Source organism: Miniopterus natalensis, chromosome 10, assembly GCF_054644295.1.
Source record: "Miniopterus natalensis isolate mMinNat1 chromosome 10, mMinNat1.hap1, whole genome shotgun sequence".
NCBI classification, from domain to species: Eukaryota; Metazoa; Chordata; class Mammalia; order Chiroptera; family Miniopteridae; genus Miniopterus; species Miniopterus natalensis.
Genome location: NC_142090.1, coordinates 78,897,520 through 78,919,455, shown reverse-complemented (window position 1 = coordinate 78,919,455; position 21,936 = coordinate 78,897,520). Strand labels below are relative to the sequence as shown.

The window sequence follows — 21,936 nt, the reverse complement described above, 5'->3', positions numbered from 1 at the left end:
AGTAAACCGTTCCATTCAAGTAGCAACACCCTGCTCTAGAGACACTGAGTGACCAGCAAAGAGACAACTACAGAGACACTCAGCACCTCGCTCCACTGAATGACTACTGCATTCTAACGACCGTGTCTTGCTGGGCATGGTTTAGAGCCTTTGAATCCAATATTCTAGAACTAAAAGGTGCTTCAAGAAATTCAAAAGGATGAGCCACATGAGTTTATTCCAATGCCTCCTTTCCATTCCCACTGCCCATCCTGCTCCACCTGACCACGACACATCCTGGGAGGCTACTGTCCAAACTCCAGCCCCTCCGCTCTCTAAACAACCCAGTACAGGCACCTAGAGGATCTTATATAAAACACATCTTATTATATCACGTGGCCGCACAAAAATATTAAATGGCTCCCCCCGGTTGAGTGGAGCTAATGTCCTTCCATTGCACTCAACGGTCTCCCCTTGCAAGGACCCACCAAGTTTCTAACTCCAGCTCCCATCAGAGCTTTGGGTGCACTGGACTCCCCCATCCCCACATGTCCTAAGTGCCTTTCCCCCAACAGGGCCTTGTCAGGACTCTGCTTTCCCTGCCCCTCTCGGCCCCGGGTCTTCCAGTCCAAATTCACCTATGACTCCCTGAGCACTCACGGCTGAGTCCCTGCGAAAGCGTTTCCGCCGCTCCCGTGACACTTATTTATGCGTGTGTCTGCCTCTCCATTAGGCTGGGAGCAAGAATCTGTCCTATTGGGCTTTGCCTCCCCAAGGCGCCCGGCCGGCACAATGCCCCCAACACAGGGAAGGCTAAAAATAATAAAATGAAATGGAAGGGGAAAACCAAGTGTGGAGAGAAGGAAGAAAGAATAATATTATTGAATTTACAGCCTGCTATCCCGAGTGCCTTGAGTGCTGTTTTATAGAATTAGAGCTGAAAATCAAGAGGTCTTAAAATATACACCCAGCTCATTGGCTGATCTCCACTAAGTTCAACAAGCACACTTGACCCCCCAGTGCCACGAAAGGTGGTGTTATTTCTATTATTTTATGGCACAAAGGAGTCAATATACAACCAGTTGGCCAGAAGTACCGTAGAAGAGGGTGTGAAAAACTGATATCCTGTATTGATTCAACGAATTTTTATTAATTGGCTTGCCTGACTTTTCCCTGTACCCTGGGCTCTTCTCCGGCCCTCACCATCTGTGTATCCCAGGGTCGGAAAGGGCCCTCCCGCCTTACAGGGTTTCCCACACGCCGGAGACAGCAGTGTCGCCAAACAGAATGACAGTGTGTTTCAAATGGGGAGGGGGTGGGGCAGGGGAGCACGTGAGTGAGGCGGCAACACCCACTCAGGTCTGGATCGGAGCTGAGAGGCTTCCACGAGGCGGGCCAGGAAAATCCCCGCGATGCCAGACCACTAGGCAGTTTTTCCAGAATTACAGCGCTCCTGAGTCCCAACCCTATCCCTCTGCCAATAAAAGTACAAGCGAAGGTGACCCCACAGGCATCGAGATGTAAATACTCCGCCGAAGAATGAGGCCCCTCTTCCATGGAAAGTTTTCTTTAGTGCTTAATGGAGGACAAGGGGAAAACTTACACCAGGGCCCACAGACCACTGGACCAATAAGGGAGCGGCGCAGACCGGGCCGGTCCAAGTCTGGAGAGAAAGAAAACCCCGCTAATGGTTACTGACTCAGCCCTGGTCCTGCACAGCGGTGGGTGGGCTTGGCACCCTCTCCCTACGTCTCTTCTCCACCAGGTTCCCTTGGTTTTCCTTTCCTGATGAGGCTCTGCAACCCACGCCAGGTGAGGGACTAAGAATCGACACAAGAACGTTACCATCAACAATAACAATACTGATTCCTCCTGGAGAGCTACTGCATGCTAAGCCTTATATGCTGTATCTCACTTAATTCTCACTGCAACCCGGGAGCTCAGCACTGCTGTCCAGCCCACTGGCCAGATGAGGAAACGGAGGCTTGGAACGTTGAGGTGACTTTCCCAAATTGACCACCAGTAAGTGACGGAGCCAAAACCTGAACCTAGGCCTGTCTGATGCCACAGCCAAAGCCCTTTGCCAAAATGATATGATGCCCACCCAAAGCTACCGGAACTGTGTCTTCCTTCGAAAGGGCCCTCCAAATTCCAGACTTGGTATGTGCTACAAGACCAAAATCACTCTAACTGCCCCCAAAGAGTGCCTAGGTCAGCTTTGCGGAGGTTGAAATTACTCTCTGAAGTCCCTGGAGGTATTTTTAGATATTTTTAAGAAGCAAACTGGTTTCGTGGAGAAGGCACTGGCTTCACATCCTCGTCTGGCTCTTAGAAACCGTGTAACCTCAGGACATTTGCTCTGCTCTCTGAGCCGCAATAGAACACGGGGAAAAATAATTGCCTCGGAGCCGGTATTGGTGAATTGGCCAGCACAATGCCCTAAATTAATTACCTTCCCCCTAAAACTGTTCTACTGAATACCTTGCTCTGTGGAAAGGCAATGGGTCACAACACCTTCTGTTCAGAGAATGGATGAATCCTGATCACTTCCTTAGTCAGAATCCAAAGTCTAAAAATGATGCGAAACAATTTTCAAGAAATTACCGCAATCTATGTATGTGTGCATATATTAACTGCAGTATCTTTCTGAGCACATCTGGATTCCTTTATCTCTCTCTCTTTCTCTTTCCCTATCCGCACCCCAACTCCTTTCCCTCTCTCCCCCCCACACACATGCACACTCAGGAGAATTGAATCCTGATGCAACGTTATCTCTCTCATTCCCAAACATGTGCCTAACACTTGCTCAGATAATAGATATCTCTTCTCTAGCCAGTTAATTTGAACAATAAAAAAACATGAGGATTTTATAGAGATAAGGCACCCGAGAGAATCCAAGACGCTGGTAGCTACTTGTTTAGTGATGGAAGACTTTTGTGATTAAGTAGAAGACAGCAGACAAAGTCTCCTCTGTTTTCACCACTTGCTCGGCTCCGAGATGGGGGGGCACTCTGTGCAACACCGAATTTCACGTCGCTTTTTATAAGCAGTGGGTCCATTTCTACATTGCACCTCTGGATTTAAAAGAGGAAATTTAAACCTCGGAATCAAGTTTTTTGCTGAACAAAATGTCTGCCAAGCTAAGCTCTGCCTGACTTCTGGTTTTCGAAGTCCCGGCCTCCAAAGTTTGCTCAGGTTTCCAGGACTGGGCCGAACTCCCTGGCGTGGGCCATCCCCTTCTCGGCTCCGGTTAGGGACAAGCAGTGAGAAGTCGGAGGACCACTTCTCGGGGCTGCCGGGTGGCTTTGGGGAATGCCTGAGAGATCCAGACAATTGCTTTATTTTATTTTATTATTATTATTTTGTTGTTGTTAATCGTCACCTGAGGATATTTTTTCCATTGATTTTTTTAGAGAGAGTGGGGAGGGAGGAAGAGAGAGGGGAAAAGAGAGAGAAACATCAATGTGAGAGAGACACATCGACTGGTTGCCTCTGCATGAGCCCCACCAGGAGGCAGGGATCGAACCTGCAACCCAGGTATGTGCCCTTGACCGGGAATTGAACCTGCGACCCTTCGGTGCGCGCCGGCCAGCGCTCTCACCGAGCCACGCCGCCCAGGGCCAGACAGTTGCTTCAGGCTCCTACGGGCTGCCCGACGTGGTTCCCCGAGCACCACGGGAAACATAATTCTAGCCAGAACAGGGTAAAGAAGTCAGCAGAGCAGCAGTCAGCCGGGCCTTTCCTCAGCCTCCTAAAAGGCCGTTCTGCACCGTGGCGAGGAGCCTTGCTCTGCTTCCTAAGCAAACAATGGAGCACTTTGCAGCTTTAACCTAAACTGCCCCCCGGGTCCCCAGGCTTCAGGCGGGTGGCCTGACTTCTCATCTCCCCCCCCCCCTCGACGGAGGAACCCAAGCTTTCCGTCCCACACACTTTAAAACGATATCCATGGCCAGCGGACAAACAGGTTATTCTTGGACCGCGATGGCTTCTGGCAGGACGCTCGGGTCTACGCAGGCGAGGAGAAATGAGAATCAGATTATTCGGTTCTGCTTGCCGTGGCCACTGCCCTCACTGACATCCTCAAAATTCCCACAGAAATGAGCTCATTCCGCCTTTGAAACATTTCGGAGCTCAAAAGTTTAAATCAGGCCAAGTCGATTTTGTGGGGTTTTCAGGCTTTTACACTGTAATTATATGCAGGACTTCATGCCACCTATTTCCTCCCAACTGTTACATTTTACGTCTTTTTTAAGCATAGGTTGAGGTTAGCTTTTTTTTTATAATACATGTTATGAAACAAGATAGGAGCTTATGCTCAGCCTGAGGTACCTTTCTGCCAAAAGGCTGGACCAACACAAACTAAATATGACTATTTCCTTTATCCAAAGAACAGTTTTGACTATTACATACCCTCTTAATGTACATACATAAAACCAGCTCACAGCCAAGGCTCCCTGCAGGTCAACTGAACGCAAAATGAGACCTTCCTTTCACATAATCTGATTAACAAAATGTCAGCTAACCGAACTCCTAAGAGACTCCAAAGAGAAAAACAAAGTGAGTCAAAGCAACGCCAAGTAGTAGAGTAAGTGGACGATCGTTCGATTTTCTCTTTGCTTTGTCACATGTTCACTCAACAAACAGCCTGTGTCACTTGATTACAGGCGTGCACTCGGGAGACAGACAAAAGCAACAGAAAATGGGCTCCTGCCCCGACAGTTGCTAAAATATGCCTTCACAAGCTACGTAACTGAGCTGGCCTCAGTTTCGTCATCTGTGAAATGGGGATAAACGCTCTCGAAAGACTTTTCTGAGGACTAAAGGAAATAATGCAGATTTAGATAAGTGCCACCAATAAAGTGGTTCATAAATATTAGTCGCTAGTGCTAATATTATCCACCTGTTAAATAGGTCTATGTTCCAACCTAAGTATAAAAATGCTAAGCAGCCTCATGGCCGTCAGGGGTGCTTTAAAACCCATGGACCACAGTGGGTCCCGTGCAAACTTACAAGAACATATACACACAGAGATCTGGCCATCCACCTATTCCTGCTCAATGCCACTGAGTCATTACGAATGTCTGGGGAGCAATAACGACTACGATGACTTGGGCCCCATGATCTCGAACCCATGCATGAGTCACATGGCATGTCACTGAGCCTTCAGGCTAGGGAGAGAGCTCTGAGACATTTGAATAACTCAGGCTGGATCTCCAGAGTCCGGACTTAACACGTTTCAAAAGGATTCCTGATGGCTCTCACTCAAGGCAGATATCTCCAAATGTTACTTAAAGACATAAATGAACCTACTATCCTTCTAAACTTAATCAGTACTTTTCTGAAATATATATCATTTTCACTTGATTTTCAACTGACGCATTTTTTTTCTCTTCAGAGTCACTCACTCCTTTCCCTCCAAGGGCAGGATTCTAGGATTCTAACCCCGATCTGCGATCAGTAAGGCCGCACTTTAGAGAAAAGAACCCTTTGCCACCAGGGTGTGGCACCGGAAAGGGGACGCTGTGTGGGGAAGTTTTCATAATGTTATTTGGGGACAGTGTGCAAAGCCCAAACTGTATATTTAAATTCTAAGCACAGTATTATCGTCAAGGACAAAAACAATATTTCCACAAGTGCCTGGAGTTCCAAGCACAGTGAAATGTGAGTTAGGGTAATTTCTTCTAAAGAGATTATGATAAAATAATTCACTCACAATATAAAGATAAGAAAAACTGAAAAGGGAGATTATCCCCCCTCCCTCCCCGCCACCCCCCTCACACACACACTGCATTTGTAAATATATAACTGAGCCAAAATTTAAATGCAAAGCCTCTTTTCAACAGGTCTTTTAGTGAATAATTATTAAGGGCAACTCATAAACACAAAATCTGACAGCCTGTCTCTCAGGGCTCTGTTTCACTAAGGCGACACATTTCTCTTAGCAAACATTAAGGGATTTTCACTTCCGATTCTGCTGATTTCCTTGGTGTTCAGAACCTGATAATCATTTGACGCCAGCGTTCACCGTCACCCATTTATCATTTCCCAACATTGACCTCACCTCTTGTCATGCAAAAGTTTGGGGAGTTGAAACTCAGATGGCTTGGCTTTCACCTAGACGGAGAAGAGCCCCTTCTCCGGTTCCATACCGAATGTTGATCTGATAACAAACACGCCTTCCTCTCTCTCTTTGGAGTTTTACACCTGACAGCCTTCATGTATTTCCAACAGGGTTTTGGGGTGTGTAGTTTTTAATCAAAGTTTGCCAAAAGTGATTGGCATGTAAAACTCCCTTAAACAAAAACCTTGCTCTTTGTGAGTCCATATTTCATCTCAGAAATTCCTACTCATATAACTTAACCTCCCCCATGTGGTTACTTACTAGTTCTTATCATTAACTATTAAGCTAAAATAAATTGAAACAAATTTTTTTTTTTAATCTACTGCCACTGCCAGGGTTAACCAAGCTGCTGACGGCCAAGTATTATTCTCTGTTAAGAATCGAACGTCGTTCCTCACTCATGCTTCCAAATCAGAAATATAAGGACTGGTTTTGAGATTTGAGGCTACAACAGGCAAAGAAATCCCAGATTACATCTTGCCCTCATGTTTGTCCTTTGTAAGGGTCACTTCTCTTTTCCCTTGTCACACACCTTATCACTGGTAAGATGCCTACATGTTATCTCACCATTTTCACACTGAGCTCTGAGGCCAGAGCCAAGGCCTGTGATTTGATGGCAACAGCCATTCCTGGGGACAGACAGTGCAAACGGTAATTATCACGGAGACAATGGCAGGCAAAGTCCATCCTTAATTTATTTCTGTAAAGATGAGGGCAAAGATAAGAATTCCCAGAATTCCCTGCCTGGTGAAATAGAAACCGCCAAAGTCCATAAAACTCAGAAATTCAACCGCATTCAATTCAGCAGCTATGCGCAGCTCTGTAATAACTAAAAACCATGTTTAAGATCTGGTTATATTATCACATGTAATGGATTCGCCTTGTCAGAGGGAGCAACTGGCTTCCCACGGCCTGATCGCCGCACTTACCAGGCAGACGCACATAATACAAGGGTTGTCCGTGATGAATGGGATCTGGAGGACTTCACCTTCATTTTCACACTTTGCAACAGAACCTGAAATGAAGAAAAAATTTAATTTAAACTTGGCCCAGTGGCATTACTACAAAATTAAAGTTTTTACGCTAATCCTTTTCGAAACAATGACCCAATTTTCAGAAACTCCTAATGAGTTTTAAGTAATCAAATTCACCAGAAATTTTTTAAAATTTTAAAAAATTCCACCCCCTGAAAAAGTCTATTGTAAATAATTTTATTTGAACAAGTTTAAATACATATATGTACTATACATATATTATATATATATTTTTTTTTTCCTGTTCTCATCTGGTTTAAGCACTATTCTAAGTATTTCATTGATTTCTAATGATACCCCTCCTTTAGGTAGGCATCTCAACTAAACACACACCTCTAGGAGCAAAAAAATTCAAATTGGCCATTAGGGCAGATTTTAAATTTGAAGAAAACGCAGGACTGTGCCAATGAGCAGGCCTTGCTATGCCTCTGCCTCTCGTGGTACTGATTTGCAATCACTTTGGAAGCACAGCCTTCCTTCCTCGCTTAGAAACTGACTGGGTGTTTTCTTTTCTGCACCAGGTGTCAGTGCAGTATGTCCTTCAGAACAGCAGCGAGGTCTCCACCTGCCTGAAAACACGTGATCTCCGCATCCTGCTACCATCGCCCTTTTAACCTGTGGTAGCGTCTTTCCACCCAAGGTCCGAAGAGCGGACGCCTTGGAAGAACACGCTAACCCCGGAGATGCGCTGGAGGCTGAGAGTCAGAAGGAGGGAGGTGTGGACAGCGGCGCGGAGCTTTTCCTTAATCGCAGGGGGGAAGCGATCAACGTAAGGGCTTCGGGAAATATTGGAAATAAATAAAGGGGTTTCTTCAATTCACGTAGAAGAGTTTCTATCACTCCGTGGATGCCAACATCTTCTCAGCCCCCCGCCCCTCAGCCCACTCGCTGCCTCCCGCCCCTGCCCCCACGGGCCGGGCGCGGCGGGCGCCCAGGTGCTCGCCCCGCACCCTCCTCGCCGGGCGAGCCGGCGCCCCTCTCCCGGGGCCGGTGCCTCCCGCCCCCTCCCTACCTGTCAAGAAGGAGGAAGCCAGGGACGTGGGGACCCCCGAGCAGTTGAGCAGCAGCAGGACGCAGCAGGTAATCCCCGGCGAGCGCCGGCGGGGCCGCGCAGCCAGAGCCCTGACGCCGGGGAACCAGAGCATCGTCACCTGGAGGGGATCCCGCGCCCGCAGGTCCCGCGCCGCCGCCTGCGCGCCGCTGCCGCCGCTCGCGATCCGAAAGGCTGTCGGCGGCGAGTCGGAGACGGCCCGCGACGGAGGGGGGCGGGCGCGCGGCGCGGGGCGGGGAGGGGGCGGGCGGGCGGGAGGGCGCCGAGGGTGGGGGGCGCGGGGGAGGGGTCCCGCGCCGGGCTTCTCCAATGCGGCTTTTTTTAGGGAGTTGCTCCCAAGGCTTAGCGGGCGGCCGCTCCCCCCCAGGCAGGGGGCCGGGGGGAGGGGGTGTGGGAGCCGCCCGAGGTCGGCCGAGCGGGCCGGCAGCGCTGCCCGCGGCTCCCCGCCGCTCCCCGCCGCCCGGCCGCAGCGACTGCCCGGGGCGCCGCCGCCGCGTCCTCCGCCCGGCGCTCCCACCTCCCGCCGCCCCGCCGGCTCCGCGCCCGGCCCGCGCGCTCGCTCCCGCGCCCGAGCCCCGGGCGCACCGGGCGCCTCGGGAACCCGCTGGGGGCGCCCCGGCGCAGGAGCCCCGCGCCCCGGACACGGCCCAGCAGGGCGTCCGGCTCGCTCCCCAGCCCCTCGAGGAGGCCACCGGCCCCGGGGCGCGATCTGAGCCGGGCAGGCGTGTCTCCACCGCCCCACGCACTCCGTGCCTCCTCCCTTTCCCCGGGAACCCTCCCCTAAGCGGGGATGCCGCGCCACCCCCGCTCACGCCCGGGTGCCCCAGTTCCAATAAGGGAGCAGAGAGTGGGGCTCAGGGGTGCCTCACCACCCTACTCGCCCCCAGGCGCCCCAGCTTTGGGAAGGAGCGACAAACGGGGCGCGGGGGGGGGGGCGGGGGTGCAACTTTTCACTCTCTGCTGTGCTTTCCTCCGGCGGGGGCACGACCGCGGACGCGCAGCCGGAGCGCACGGAGGGGTCGGGGCAGCGCCCGCGCCCGTGTCTGCGCGTCCCGACCGCGCGGAGCGCAGGAACGGGAGCGACTCTCGGGGGGTTCGTAAACGTACAGGGGGGGCGCTTTTCACCCCGAAAAGGGAGAGACAGTCGCTCCAAGACCCCACCCTTGCAGCCCCGGGCGGACCGGGCGGGGAGACGCCGTGGGACTGATCAGTCACCCGCGGAAAGGCAGGGACCCAGCCGGCTGCCCTCGCGGGGCCTGCTCCGCGGTCCTGTCGCGGCCGCGGGTGTCGGGGTGTCAGACCCCCTCCCCCCGAGCTGCGGCACCTCCGCCCCGAGGGCCGCGCGGCGGAGGAAGGAAGAGTCTGCAGCCGAACTGTGAGGGCGCGGGGTGGGAATTAGGGGCGCCTGGAAGGCGTTGGGCCCGATGACCAGTGGTCCTGGGAGCTGACCGTAGGCGGCCGGCCTGCTGTCCCCGAGAGTGGACTCTGGGTCGCGCACGCCCGCGCTCCCGGGTGGCTCCAAAGCCCTGTCGCGGGCCCGCCGCGCGCCCTCCCCACCGGGCGCACCTCGCAGGCTCCGGGCAGAGTGGGTTTGTCCGCGCGCAGAGACTATACCTTTGAAGACAAATTAGTCTGTTTGCTGACACATTTAGTCTAGTTTCATCTTCGCCCCTCCCCGCCCGGCGGGGGGGATGTTTACTTGTTTTCAGTTTTTCGAGTGGTTTGGAGGTTTCGCTTAATTAACGCCGCGTTGCCCAGCTCCCCGCGCGCCGAGGCGCTGGGGGCGCGGCGCTGACGTGGGGGGATGAGAGACGGGAAGGCTGTCATTAGCTTGGCACGCTCCATTTCCTTCCCAAAACAGATTTTTTAGGGTAAAACTTACATTAAAAGAGACGGAAGATGATGTGTGGTTGGGTCTCCCCCCCCCCCCCCCCGCCCCAAATAACCACCATGGCCAGGCAGCTTCTTGAAAATCAGAGGGCACTTAATGTAAAGATAGTGGATGCGCAAAAAGCAGAAAAAGAAAAGAAAAACACCCAGCCTTACCTCCCAATCTATGGTGACTTACTAAAAAATAAAGTAACAATTTATTACGACCCATAAGTACGCTCAGTTGAACCACTATCTCCGCCGCCTAAAAAGATTCTCGCTGCAGGGGTTTTTAGATAAAGATGTTAATGGTGACTTCAGAAAAGGGCGGGATGGAGAGGCTGGGTGACCTTTTGTCGCCCTAGACTTCAGCGGTGGGTTTGGGATTAACACATTATGGAACTGCAGGACATCTGCAACTGCAGGGGACTTATTCTGACCTGCCTTCCCTGGCACCAGCCGCACAGCCTCAAGGTTTCGCATGTGTGTGGCATTTCTCTACCCCGGGGGGCATGGTGCTTTGGGGTGCACTGGAACTCTCCCTGAAGGTGCAAATCCCCAAACCACCTGGAAAACATTTGTTGTCTACCTGGAAGTTTGCAAACGGGGAAGACATGGCAAAGGCTATTTGTTCTGATCAGCGGCTGCCAGTGACCTCTCTTGCCTTCTCTGCAAATGGGCCCGACTCCTGAAAGAGCATCCTTCCCCCCAAAGGGCTTTTCAGAATATTTCTGCACCCACCCGCTGCTGCTGCCCCCTCTCCAAGTGACTGGTTTACAGATGCCCGTTGGTCTCTGTCTACACAAATCTGAGATATTCTGGGATCAAAAACGAAAGAAGACCAAGCAGGCCTAGGCTGAAAGACAGATCTACTTTCACTTTTAAAATAAATGGCGGAACCTATCCAAATCCAAAATGCTCTTGGGTGAAATCAAAACATGAACAAAACGTTCGTTTGGCTCTGGCTATGACACTTCTCAAGGGGAAGCATGGGTCCCAAAGACCATGCTTAACTCAGGGCCTGCCCAGCCTCAGACCAAGCGCTGGCTCGTCCTCTCTAACGTGAGATGTATAAAAGCGAATCAGATTCAAAGGCAACCAGGCCTGTACAGGCAGGAGAAATTCTCTTCATCTCCTTGCAAAGCTATGATGCTGAATTTGCACTGAAAAATCCAACTAAATACAGAACTTAGTGACACGGGTTCAAAGTTAATGTAAGACAAATTCCATCAACCCATTTTCTTATAAACAGAAGTAAATAGACCCTCCCCGAAGGCACCCTGGTAGAGGAACTGTAATACCAACCGCGAGGGAGGGCCAAGAGTATCCCATAAGTGTGCGAGGGTTTTACTTTATGGAAGACACCAGGCAGGTCATTGTAGGCTTGATAAGGGAAGGCGCCACCCAGGAGCTTAACAGCCTGCTAAGGGAGACACAGCGGGTCTGGAAATGAACGCAGCGCGGGGGAGAGGGAGGGGGAGCATGTCCTCCCCGCCTGGGCAGCCTAAACGAAGATGAAGGGGGCACAGGAGCTGAGCCTTGCAAGGGTTTGGGGTGGGGGGGATGCTTTAGAAGGGGGAGGGGGCAATCTGGGCACAGCTTGGGAGAGACACTTTCTAAAGAGAAGGGGAGCGCCCGGCCGGGCGTGGCTCAGCGGTTGAGCTTCGACCTGGGATCCAGGCGATCGGGGTTCGATTCCCGGTCAGGGCACATGCCCGGGTTGCGGGCTGCAGCCGATCAATGACTCTCTCATCATTGATGTTCCTATCTGTCTCTCCCTCTCCTTTCCTCTCTCTGAAATCAATAAAGATGTATTTTTTAAAAAAATAAAAATAAATAAAAAATAAATAAAGAGAAGGGGAGGAGTGGTTGGCTGGCCTGTAGGCTGAGCAGGAGCCGGGGGGAAGGCATGGAGATAGTGAGGAATTACAGGCAGTCTTGAAGGACCCACCCCTCGCCCCCTTCCCCGCCCCCCTGAGCAACAGGAAGTTTACCGTGGAGTAAATTCCTAATTCTTCCAAAGGACCAGACTGCGTTTCTTTAGAATGGCAATGACTCCTGGGGGTGTTTTCAGCAATATGCACCTTTAGTTGTTGTTAATCCCAGTACTGGAGAGCACCATTCCCACCCACATCTGACACTTCTGGCCAAAGGGATGGAAATGTAAAGTGTCATTAAAGGAGGGACTACTCTTCTCCTCCTTCCTGAGGCGGAATACCACCCAAAGAATGCAGCAACCACCTCGACCTGTAAAAAGACCTCAAGAAGAAAGCTTCAGGGTCGTGCGAGGAAAGAGAAGATCAGACTCTGATAGCAGGAAAGGCAAGCATGAGCTCTGGGCTGAGTCTCTCTCCCTTTCCCGACTATGAAGGAAAAGTGGCACCCACCTTATTGCAGTTCTTTTTTAGTGTTTTTTGTTTTACTTGTTACTTCCAAATAAATCTTCTGAAATACTCAGCACCAAAGACAAAGTGCCCAATAAAAAGCTAAATCTATGAATTAGTTAATCTATTAATTAAAATCAAAGCACTTTCAGAGCCAAAGAACAGATCTGTTGTCCCTGTTTACATGTGTCTTGTGAGTTTTAGGAAATTTAGGGGAACTTATAATATCCTTTCTTTAAAAGTCAACTTTAAAGTATATGTACACCATGTTCATAGCAGCATTAGTCACAATAGCTAAAAAGGCAGAAGCACCCCAGTGTTCATCAAACGATGAATGAACAGATAAGCAAAATGTGGTCTCTCCATACAATGGGATGTTATTCTGTCTTTAAAAAGGAAGGAAATTCTGACTCGTGCCACAGCCTGGATGAACCTTGAGGACATCATGCTAAGTGAAATAAGCCAATCACAAAAAGACAAATATTGTACAGTTCCACTTATATGTGGTACCTAGAGCAGTCAAATTCATTGAGACAGTGGAATGGTGGTTGCCAGCAGCTGGGGGGTGGGGAAATGGGGAATTGTTGTTTAATGGGGATAGAGTTTTAGTTTTGCAAGGTGGTAAGAGTTCTGAAGATTGTTTGCACAGCAACGCTGTGTACTGAACGCTCCTGAACTCTACACTCAAAAATGGTTAAGATGGTAAATTTTGTAGTTTTACCACAATTAAAATATTTAAAATAATTTTTAAACTTTTATATTTTCTTCCTCATTACCAAATTAAAATAATTATTGGCCCCAAAAGTAGGGGAAAATGTACTGTGTCAAAACCATATTATGAGAGTGGCTGGCTTTGTGCTGAGCAGTTTGTAGAGATTACCTCACTGAACTCACCCAACAGGCTGATGGGGCAGGTACTATCATTAGCCCCAGTTTACATCTGAGTAAAAGTAAACACAGATGATTTAAGTAAATTGTTCAAGGTCACACATGGGGAATTGGTTGAGCTAGAATCAGAGTCCAGGTAGGCTGACTGGAGCTCAGGCTCTTATTGGCTAAGCAATTGCAACTATTTTTGTCACTAATTATTCTTTGGCAATATCATTTTTAGTAATTACACAATATTCCATTTAATGAAGATAACATATCCTTTTAAGTCATCTCCACTTAAGTTGTTTCTAGTTTACTACTGTAAGAGATGCTTCCATGAACATCCTTTTACTATTCATATTTAATTCCTGAAGATAAAGCCATTAATTGGCAGACTGAGGCATGTGCATTAAGGCTCTTGAGTCATACTTTTATACATTCTTAATCAAAGATGATTTCTCCCTTTGGTCTTAAAAGTTTTATATGCTACACTGATTTGCTCAAAAAGAGAGCAAGTCATTAGGAGCTCTGAGTTGTTTCTCAGAATTACTTTAATAGATGTTTGTAGATGCAAGAGGACATACAATTAATTTAAGGCTTGCTAACAAAACACATCCCATTGACTTTCTAGGCTTCATTGATTGTGTGGTGGAAATATTTATTTAGGGAAATCTTAAAACAAACAATAGTGACTTATTTGACCACGATCAGCTTCATGGCATAATATCAAGTGTCTGTGAGCTGAAGACAGTAGTCAGCTCCTCCCAGTTTTTTCCACAATCTCTGCCTAAAAGCAGTTGCTTTCAACAGGAATTCTCAGTAGCTTTCCCTTCTCCACCCCACACTTTCCAGTACCTCCCATCAGAAAGACAGTAATCACATTAATGAACAATCTCAGCATCTCTCAGAAGACAGCCAAATAAAAAATTCAAGTGGCCGAGGTTCAATTCATCAGAAGTATCCCATCAGTTCCAGCTTAATTTATAGTAGTTTTCTATCAATGAGATTAGTGGTCATTACGGGATGGACAAAACTAATTTCACTAATGTGGAAAGCAGTCGAAGGGGGTTCTTTGAAACTAAGCCAATGACTTAATATCTAGTCCCAGTTCTGCCACTTGACATTCTAATGATTTGGGGCAAATTCATTAACTCTGTGAGGCTCAGTTTCCCTATCTAATGAGAGGGTGAAGTAACATCGCCTCTGCCTGTTTGTCAGGGTTGCAAGCAAAATCATTTTATAAAGTGCTACATAAAGCAAGGTAACCAAAAACTAGAGATTTTAGATAAGAAAGAGCCCTCAGAAAGCACCAAATCCTACCCCTTCCTTATACAAACTCTTCAACTGAGGTTCAAAGAAATTCAAATAATTTGCCCAAAGCTATCGTGAACATGAATTTTTTCCAGAAGAGCAAGGACCTTCTTTGAGAAATATTCCTCAAAATATGTGGCTTTACTAAGGTCTACCCATCCTTATACAGAAGCTGCCCCTTGGAGATACAGCCCAAGGCCCCAGGGGACGCCTGAAGCCGAGGATAGTGCCCAAACCCTCTCTCTACTGTTTGTGCCTATGGACGGACACCTACGAGAGAGTTTAATTTATAAATGAGGCACAGCCAGAGATCCACAGCAATAACTGACCCTTCTTCTTGTGATGATCTGAGATGATACGATGTCTATGTGACGAGATGAGATGGGGTGAGGCGAGTGACAGAGGCACTGGGACGGAGCATTAGACCACTACTGACCTCTGGCCGGACATAACAAGCGCTTTATGGCTTCTTTCTGTGAACGCGAGCACTGAGATGCCACCGCAGCGCCCACTGCGAAGGGACGGATGGGTGGGGCGCACCCCAGAGCGGAGACGCTGGGCAGAGGGTGACTCGCGTCCAGAGCTGGACAAGCGGAATGGGGCGAGTTTTCATCACGCTACTCAGAATGCTGCACAGTTTAAAACTTGTGAATTGCTTATTTCTGGAATGTTCCATTTAATATTTTTGGACCGAGGTTGACCGTGGGTAACTGAAACTGCAGAAGGCGAAATCTCAGCTAAGGAGCGACTACGGTACCCACCTCCCCACACACAGTTCGGGCGAACAGGGAGATCAGTGGCCGGAGCCGGCCAGTTGTAGCCTCTCATCCCTCTGATACATTCACTGGTCCAGGATTGCAAACCTGACCCCAGCTCTTCTGGGCTTTTCACACTTGAACTGAGGGGAAAGTACCCTTTCCTCTCCGCTAGAAGCCCCCCACATGGTTGGCCCTGAATACATGTTGGCCAACATAGAGATCACTGACAATAATCATATACAAAGTTAATATACCAATATCTATGCACTGCAGGGCCTGCCATAAGCAATGTCTCAGCCTGAAGAACTAAAGCTAAAGGTGGACAGATTTGGGCATCAGAGTAGGAACTGCAAAGGAGGAAGGCGAGACTGGCCTTGCTGGACCTCAGGTAACGGGACACAGATATCCGCAGCCCGTTGTCCTGCTCTGGAGCCCACCCTTATCTTCACAGCCCACGCCGGTCTTGGCTCTGCAGACCCAGCAATCAATCTGAAGCCCACTCAAGGCAGTAAATCGTCTTTGTTGAAACTGTTCTGTGCATAACGGGTACTTTGTTCCCACTGAAATGAACACACTTGCATTTCCTTCACATTGAAGTTGCCCTGGTTTCCATGACTCAAATTTGAGATACCAGAGTCTCCAAAACATATAAGGCAGTCATTTACATTTAACCACCTAAAAGTATATATCTGCTTGTATAAGTAGGAAGGGGTGGGGGCGACCTCAACATCTTTGCTGAATATTTTCATTGATCTGGAGGAGTGAAAGGAATCAATTCCAATCAGAAGAGCTAGTTTCCTCGCATCGCCCGTCCTGGGTGAGTTTAGGATGGAAATAATTGTTGGGCATTAGCTATTGTAGTGCTAACAGATGCTGTTAAATGGGCCCAGACAAAACAAACATGTAAATGGCAGTCTGTTTACGGGTCCCTTTATCTTTTACTGCTACAAATAGCTTGTCCTTTGGGCATCATAACAGCAGTTTGCTCTGCATGAATGTGAATGTGTTATTTCTTGTACTTCGACATCTGGAGACTCTGATCATCGTAAGCATAAACGAACCCCAGGTCTGAGTGATGTGAGGGTGCCTCTTGGTTTTAAAGAGGGTCTCTGGAGCCACTTACTTCTCTATTCCCCCATGCAGGCAATTCCCTAAGCGGCAAAAGGGTCAGCTCGAAAAGCCTGAAAGGGTGGGAAGTTTCATTTTGATGCCTTTTCCTTAATTTAGTATCATCATTACCCTCCCTTAGAGTTTGGAAAATAATTCTCATGGTGCCTAAATTACTCTTTGATTGAAGGCAAAATTCCTTCAGGTCACAGACTTCCTAAAGATAAATGCTTTATAACCCAGGCTGGGTGAAGGAATAGACTGTCCTCATAAATTCAGTGTTCTAGTTGATAAAGTATTTTGGATGAAATGTATCCTTTACTGATTCTCAAAGCATTAGGAAACAGTACAATTAATATACAAACAATTAAAATTTGACTTTGACAATTCAGAGAAACTTTGAGGTCCTCAAATTGCCTGAAATTCAAAAAGCGTGGGTGCTGGACCAGCAGCCTCTCCAACAGCACCTGCATCACATGGTAACTTAGTAGAAATAGAGCAGCTCAGACCCCATCCCAGGTCCCCTGACTCAGAATCTGCATTTCCACAAGTTACACTCAAGTTTGAGAAGCACTGTTAGTGACACAGGGCAGTCAATTTAAACATGACTTTTGTAGCCCTGGCTGGTGTGGCTCAGTTGGTTGGAGCACCATCCCATACACCGATAGGTCGCAGGTTTAATTCTCAGTCAGGGCACATACCCAGGTTTCGGGTTCAATCCCCAGTTGGGGTGCATATGGGAGGCAACTGATCGATGTTTCTCTCTCTCTCCCTCTCTTTTCCTCTCTCTCTAAAATCAATAAAAGCATATCCTCCTCAGGCGAGGATTTTTTAAAAAAGAATTTCAAAAAAACATGACCTTTGTAGTATAAATATAGCATAAGTGAGCCCAAATACTGATTAATTCATAAAGAGTTTGAGTTGGTAAAAGCCAGAGAGGGCCTATAACATTCATTTATTCATGTTGGCTTGCATGAATAATAGAAATAACTTAATTTACAAATGGACACGGATTTAGGCCCTGGTAATAAAGACCTGACTCACATACGTGGAAATTAGTGCAATACCATTTTCATTTCAGGAATCCAGATTTTCAGAGCAATAGCTCAAGGTAAGCAGTATTTCCCACGTGCAGACAGAAGTTCTTTGTGACTCTTGGTCCTGTTTTGTCAACTTGATTGTGTGTGCTTTATACTTGGGAAAGATGGAAAAATAATTTGTCGGGCAGTGTGTTATGACATATATGGGCTTTGGGATGTGAGTGGCACGGGCTCTACACAGTTATGTATTGGATTCCTACTCCGAAGTAGGGATGATAATACTGATGCTGTTTTTATGTGGCTTGAATGCAGTAACACCTGCCACCCCACTACCCCCGTGCCTGGTACATGGTACTATGTCAGTGTGACATTTCTCCACGTCTGTGTGTGGAGCTTCCTCTGATTTCACTTTTCATTTCCCCCGTTTAGAAATAATGTTTAGAAACGTGTTTGGACCTGTTGTGTCCAGGGACAGAAGCATTTAAAACCTGTAACAAAGGGGAGCTCATCGTGGCTGCTGAGGAAGCCACAGGCCCTGCGCGCCCAGCGCCCAGCAGCCCAGGAGCCAGGAGGTCTGCGCGCTCTGCCCCGCAGGCCCTGTAGGTGGCAGCACTGAGGCCGCAGGATGACGGGGCTGTGGTTGAGCCCCTGTCGTCTGCAGGATAGTGCGTGCAAAGGGTTTGCTCCCACGCTTGCAGAAACTGCTCTTCCAGTACCTGTCAGTGTTTCCTTTCCCTTCCCTCCAGCCAACTGCTCTGCATGTGTTTGCATTTGCACGGTTTCTCTAGTCGTGTGAGTCTGGACGCAACACGCCCTCAGTGATCTCTGACCAATTCCTTCGGATTCACACCCCAATATTTCAGAGTGGTCTTTCCAGAGTTACTTCCTCCTGCTGGCCCCCCTGGGGCACCCCTGCCCCCATCCCCTCCAGTTTGGGACAAATAATAATGCTTGTAAACCATGTATAATAAATGCCTTCCTTGCATGACCCTCACGGGCTTTTCACCCCTCAACCCAGACCATGAGGTAGGTGGCCCTGTCGGTAACATGCCCAAAGTCAAACTGCAAACCAGGGTTCGAACCCAGGCAGCCTGGTACTCGAATCGGTGTTTTTAAACCACACTGAGCTGCCTCTTGAGGGAAGATTGTAGAAGAAATTGTAAAAGCCATCAGGCAATTGCCTGCAAATTGAAGAGCTCTCAGGAAGGAAATAAGTCTCTTCTCTTCTGGAGACTTCCCCATAGGCGGGTAATAATAATTCTGGCCTATAGACCAGACAGAGGGCCCAGCAATGGCCTGAGCTGGGCTTTCACCAGGCAGTAGGGAGATGAGAGGGGTCAGTCTGGTGACAAAACAGGTAGCCCCATTCAGAAGTACATGTGGGAAGAATTTCCTGTTTGTAGTCATGAGAAAAGCCACCCCCCGGCCAATGCATATCCAGCCCTGACCTATATGTTTGGCTCTGTGTCATCCATGTCTTTACACTGCCAGATAAAACCAACTTCTCTTCTTTCCCAGGGAGACCTCAAACACAGGTAGTGGGGAGTGACATACCTTCCCTTTGGTCTTTGGAATCCAACAAACCTGGGTTTGAAATTTTATTTCTGTCCTTACTTAAAGACATGTGAATTAACTGCTGGGAAACCCCATTTCCCTGCCTGTGAAATAGATCTACCTTAGAGCGACCCAAGATAATCCGGGCAGAGCTGCTTGCACAGTGCCCAGTGCTCAGCAAGAGCTGAGCCGGGGATTTTGCAGAAACACTGCCAAGTGGTCTCCAGTTCCAGCTTCTATCTGCTCAAATGGGAGAGACTGCACTGCCCTGCCCCTGCCAGATTCATCGCTGTTGGCACATGCTATCATTCCTTGGCACCCAAACCTTCGCTAGCTCCCATAGCTTAGGAAAGGACATTTAACCTCTTTACACCCATAATCAGAGTTTGCCACCTGTCCCTCCCCAGTTGCCTGAACCACAGCATCCTTCACACAGCCCGGGCTCCAGCTGAGCGGAAGGGAGTGCTGCACCCCACGCCTGCCCCTCGATTTTCCTCCTCTGTCACTTCACTTTCGCTGTTTACACCGCCTAGTCTTGCGCTGCCCAACACTGGGCATATATGTCTCTTTAAATTAATTAAAACTAGGCCTGGCCAGTGTTGCTCAGTGGTTAGAGGGTCAGCCCATGCACTGAGGGGTAGCGGGTTTGATTCTCTGTCAAGGATAAGTACCTGCATTGCAGGTTCGATCCCCAGCCCCGGTCAGGGCACTTGCAGGAGGCAACCAATCGATGTGTCTCTCTCACACCCATGTTTCTCTCTCTCAAAAAGAAAAGAAGAAAAGAAAAGAAAAGAAAAGAAAAGAAAAGAAAAGAAAAGAAAAGAAAAGAAAAGAAAAGAGAAAAGAAAAGAAAAGAAAAGAGAAGAAAAGAAGAGAAGCCTGGCCAGCATGGTTCAGTGGTTGAGCATCCAGGAGATTAGGGTTTGATTCCCAGTCAGGGCACATGCCCGGGTTGCGGGCTCGATCCCCAGTGGGAGTTGTGCAGGAGGCAGCCGATCAATGACTCCCTCCTCATTGATGTTTCTATCTCTCTCCCTCTCCCTTCCTCTCTCTGAAGTCAATAAAAAATATTTTTTTAAGAAAGAAAAAAAATTAATTAAAGTTAAAATTCTCTCCTCCCTCACACTGGCCACATTTCCATTGCTGAGCGGTCACATGTTCAGACAGTGCCAGTCATAACCTATTTCCATCTCTGCAGACAGTTTCACAGGATCACACCAGCCTGGAGGGTATATCTAAATCCTAACCATCCTCAGGGACCAGTCCAAATGTCACTGACGCCACAAAGCCACTTCTGTGCCTCCCCAGCTGCAAGATATCTTTCCCAAAGCAGCAAAGACCCCTGTCACCATGACTCACTGGCTGACTGGTTACCACTGAGACACCCGATGTCCCCGGCCACATGTCACTTCAAGAAAAGCAGCTCTTTGGTGTCTGAGCCGCATGTGGTAGATGAGCGGGCATGGAGCTGGGAGCTCCAGGGGATAGGAAATTTCATCTGTTTGGTTTTTCATAAGTTTGAAGCACCTACATCCCACGAACAGTTCTAGGCAGTTTACATAGAGTATTTGGCCCCCTTCAACTCTATAAAGTAGATATTTTTATCCCAGTCTTACAGATGAGAAAACCGAAAAACACTGTGGTTAGGTGTTTTGATATGCTTGGTGTGCTCACATACCACGAAATAATCAAAGCAAACGCAGAACCCAACCTCTGTGACTCAGAGATGCGGCTGCGCCCGTACACAGGCTGCCGGCCCCAGGCCTATTGCACGGGCGTGTCTTCATTGCTTTCAGTCTAATAACATGATCTCAGGCACAGCTGGGGGCTGGGGGGCAGGCAGGGGAAGAGGGGTGACACCCTGGACAAAGGACAAGAGAATTGTGAGTAGAACTGCCCAAGCCTGTTATTCATATAAATTCGTTGCCTCATTGACATACGATTCTTCCAATGCTAAGGCCCCGAAGAGGATTTAAGCCATAGTGTGTGCGCGCGTGTGCGTGCGTGTGTGTGTGCGTGTGTGTGTTTAGTATGCTGTGTGGGGTACGGGAGAAGTTAGGGGATGCGGAACGGTGAAAGAGGAAACAAAAACCTTTCAATATCTTTTCACTGATGCCTGCAAATATTTTCCAGTACTAGGTAGAACGGTAGGAAACTGCCATATTTGTAACTAAAAATGGCCGATATTAGCAGTTTCCTATATTTAGCCTAGTTTTTATCAATTATCAACTATTTTAGCAATTTTACTACCATTTATTTATTTTATATTTTCTACTATCATTTATTTTATCAATATTTTATCAGTTAGAAACGGTGGCTACTTATGGATCGAGCTCTAGAACTAGCACCACCCAAGGGTGGGTGCTCTCAAACTGCGGTCAGACAAATCCGGGCACCGAGCGGTACCCGCTGCCTGCAGCCCTCACCTGAACTTGGAAACAGGGAACAGGACCTTCAGCTCTCTGGGAGCCATACATGGCCTTAGAGACAGAAAACCCTCGAGGAGACAGGCTGCCAGGCAGCTCAGCGGAGGGGCATTAGCACATCCAAGGAGAGAATGTGAAGATCAGAGAAGGGGAGGGGAGGGCTCAGAGCAGGAGAATCGGGGCTTAGGTGGGAATGGTGGGCAGAAGCTGGTCCTGGCCACTGGCTTGCAGGGCTATCTCCCTGCTGGACACAGATGGACCAGGCTAACCACCACTAAGATAACCCAACCTCACTTATTTGCAACTTTCCTGTATATTTTTTCTGCAGGGGAAGGAATTCCTTTGCTAGCCACCCCTAAAGATGCACCAGTTTTATTCAGGCTGCACAGAAACAAGGCACTCATGCCTGTTTCCCATCTCCGGAGCAGGCTC

At 48.6% G+C, this 21,936-nt stretch overlaps 1 protein-coding gene across 2 annotated transcripts in view; it reads right to left on the bottom strand.

The window, feature by feature from the left end:
* BMPER (BMP binding endothelial regulator) overlaps nt 1-8,357 on the bottom strand; it is a 169,169-nt gene extending 160,812 nt beyond the window's left edge. For both annotated transcript variants that reach the window (XM_087821255.1, XM_087821253.1), the window contains exons 1-2: nt 8,147-8,357; nt 7,030-7,115 (exon numbers count right to left, since the gene is read on the bottom strand). In XM_087821255.1, the coding sequence (XP_087677381.1) occupies nt 7,030-7,115; nt 8,147-8,279 (219 nt within the window). In that variant the 5' untranslated portion in view covers nt 8,280-8,357. The remainder of the gene's footprint in view (nt 1-7,029; nt 7,116-8,146) is intronic.
* Between the last annotated feature and the right edge of the window lie 13,579 nt (nt 8,358-21,936).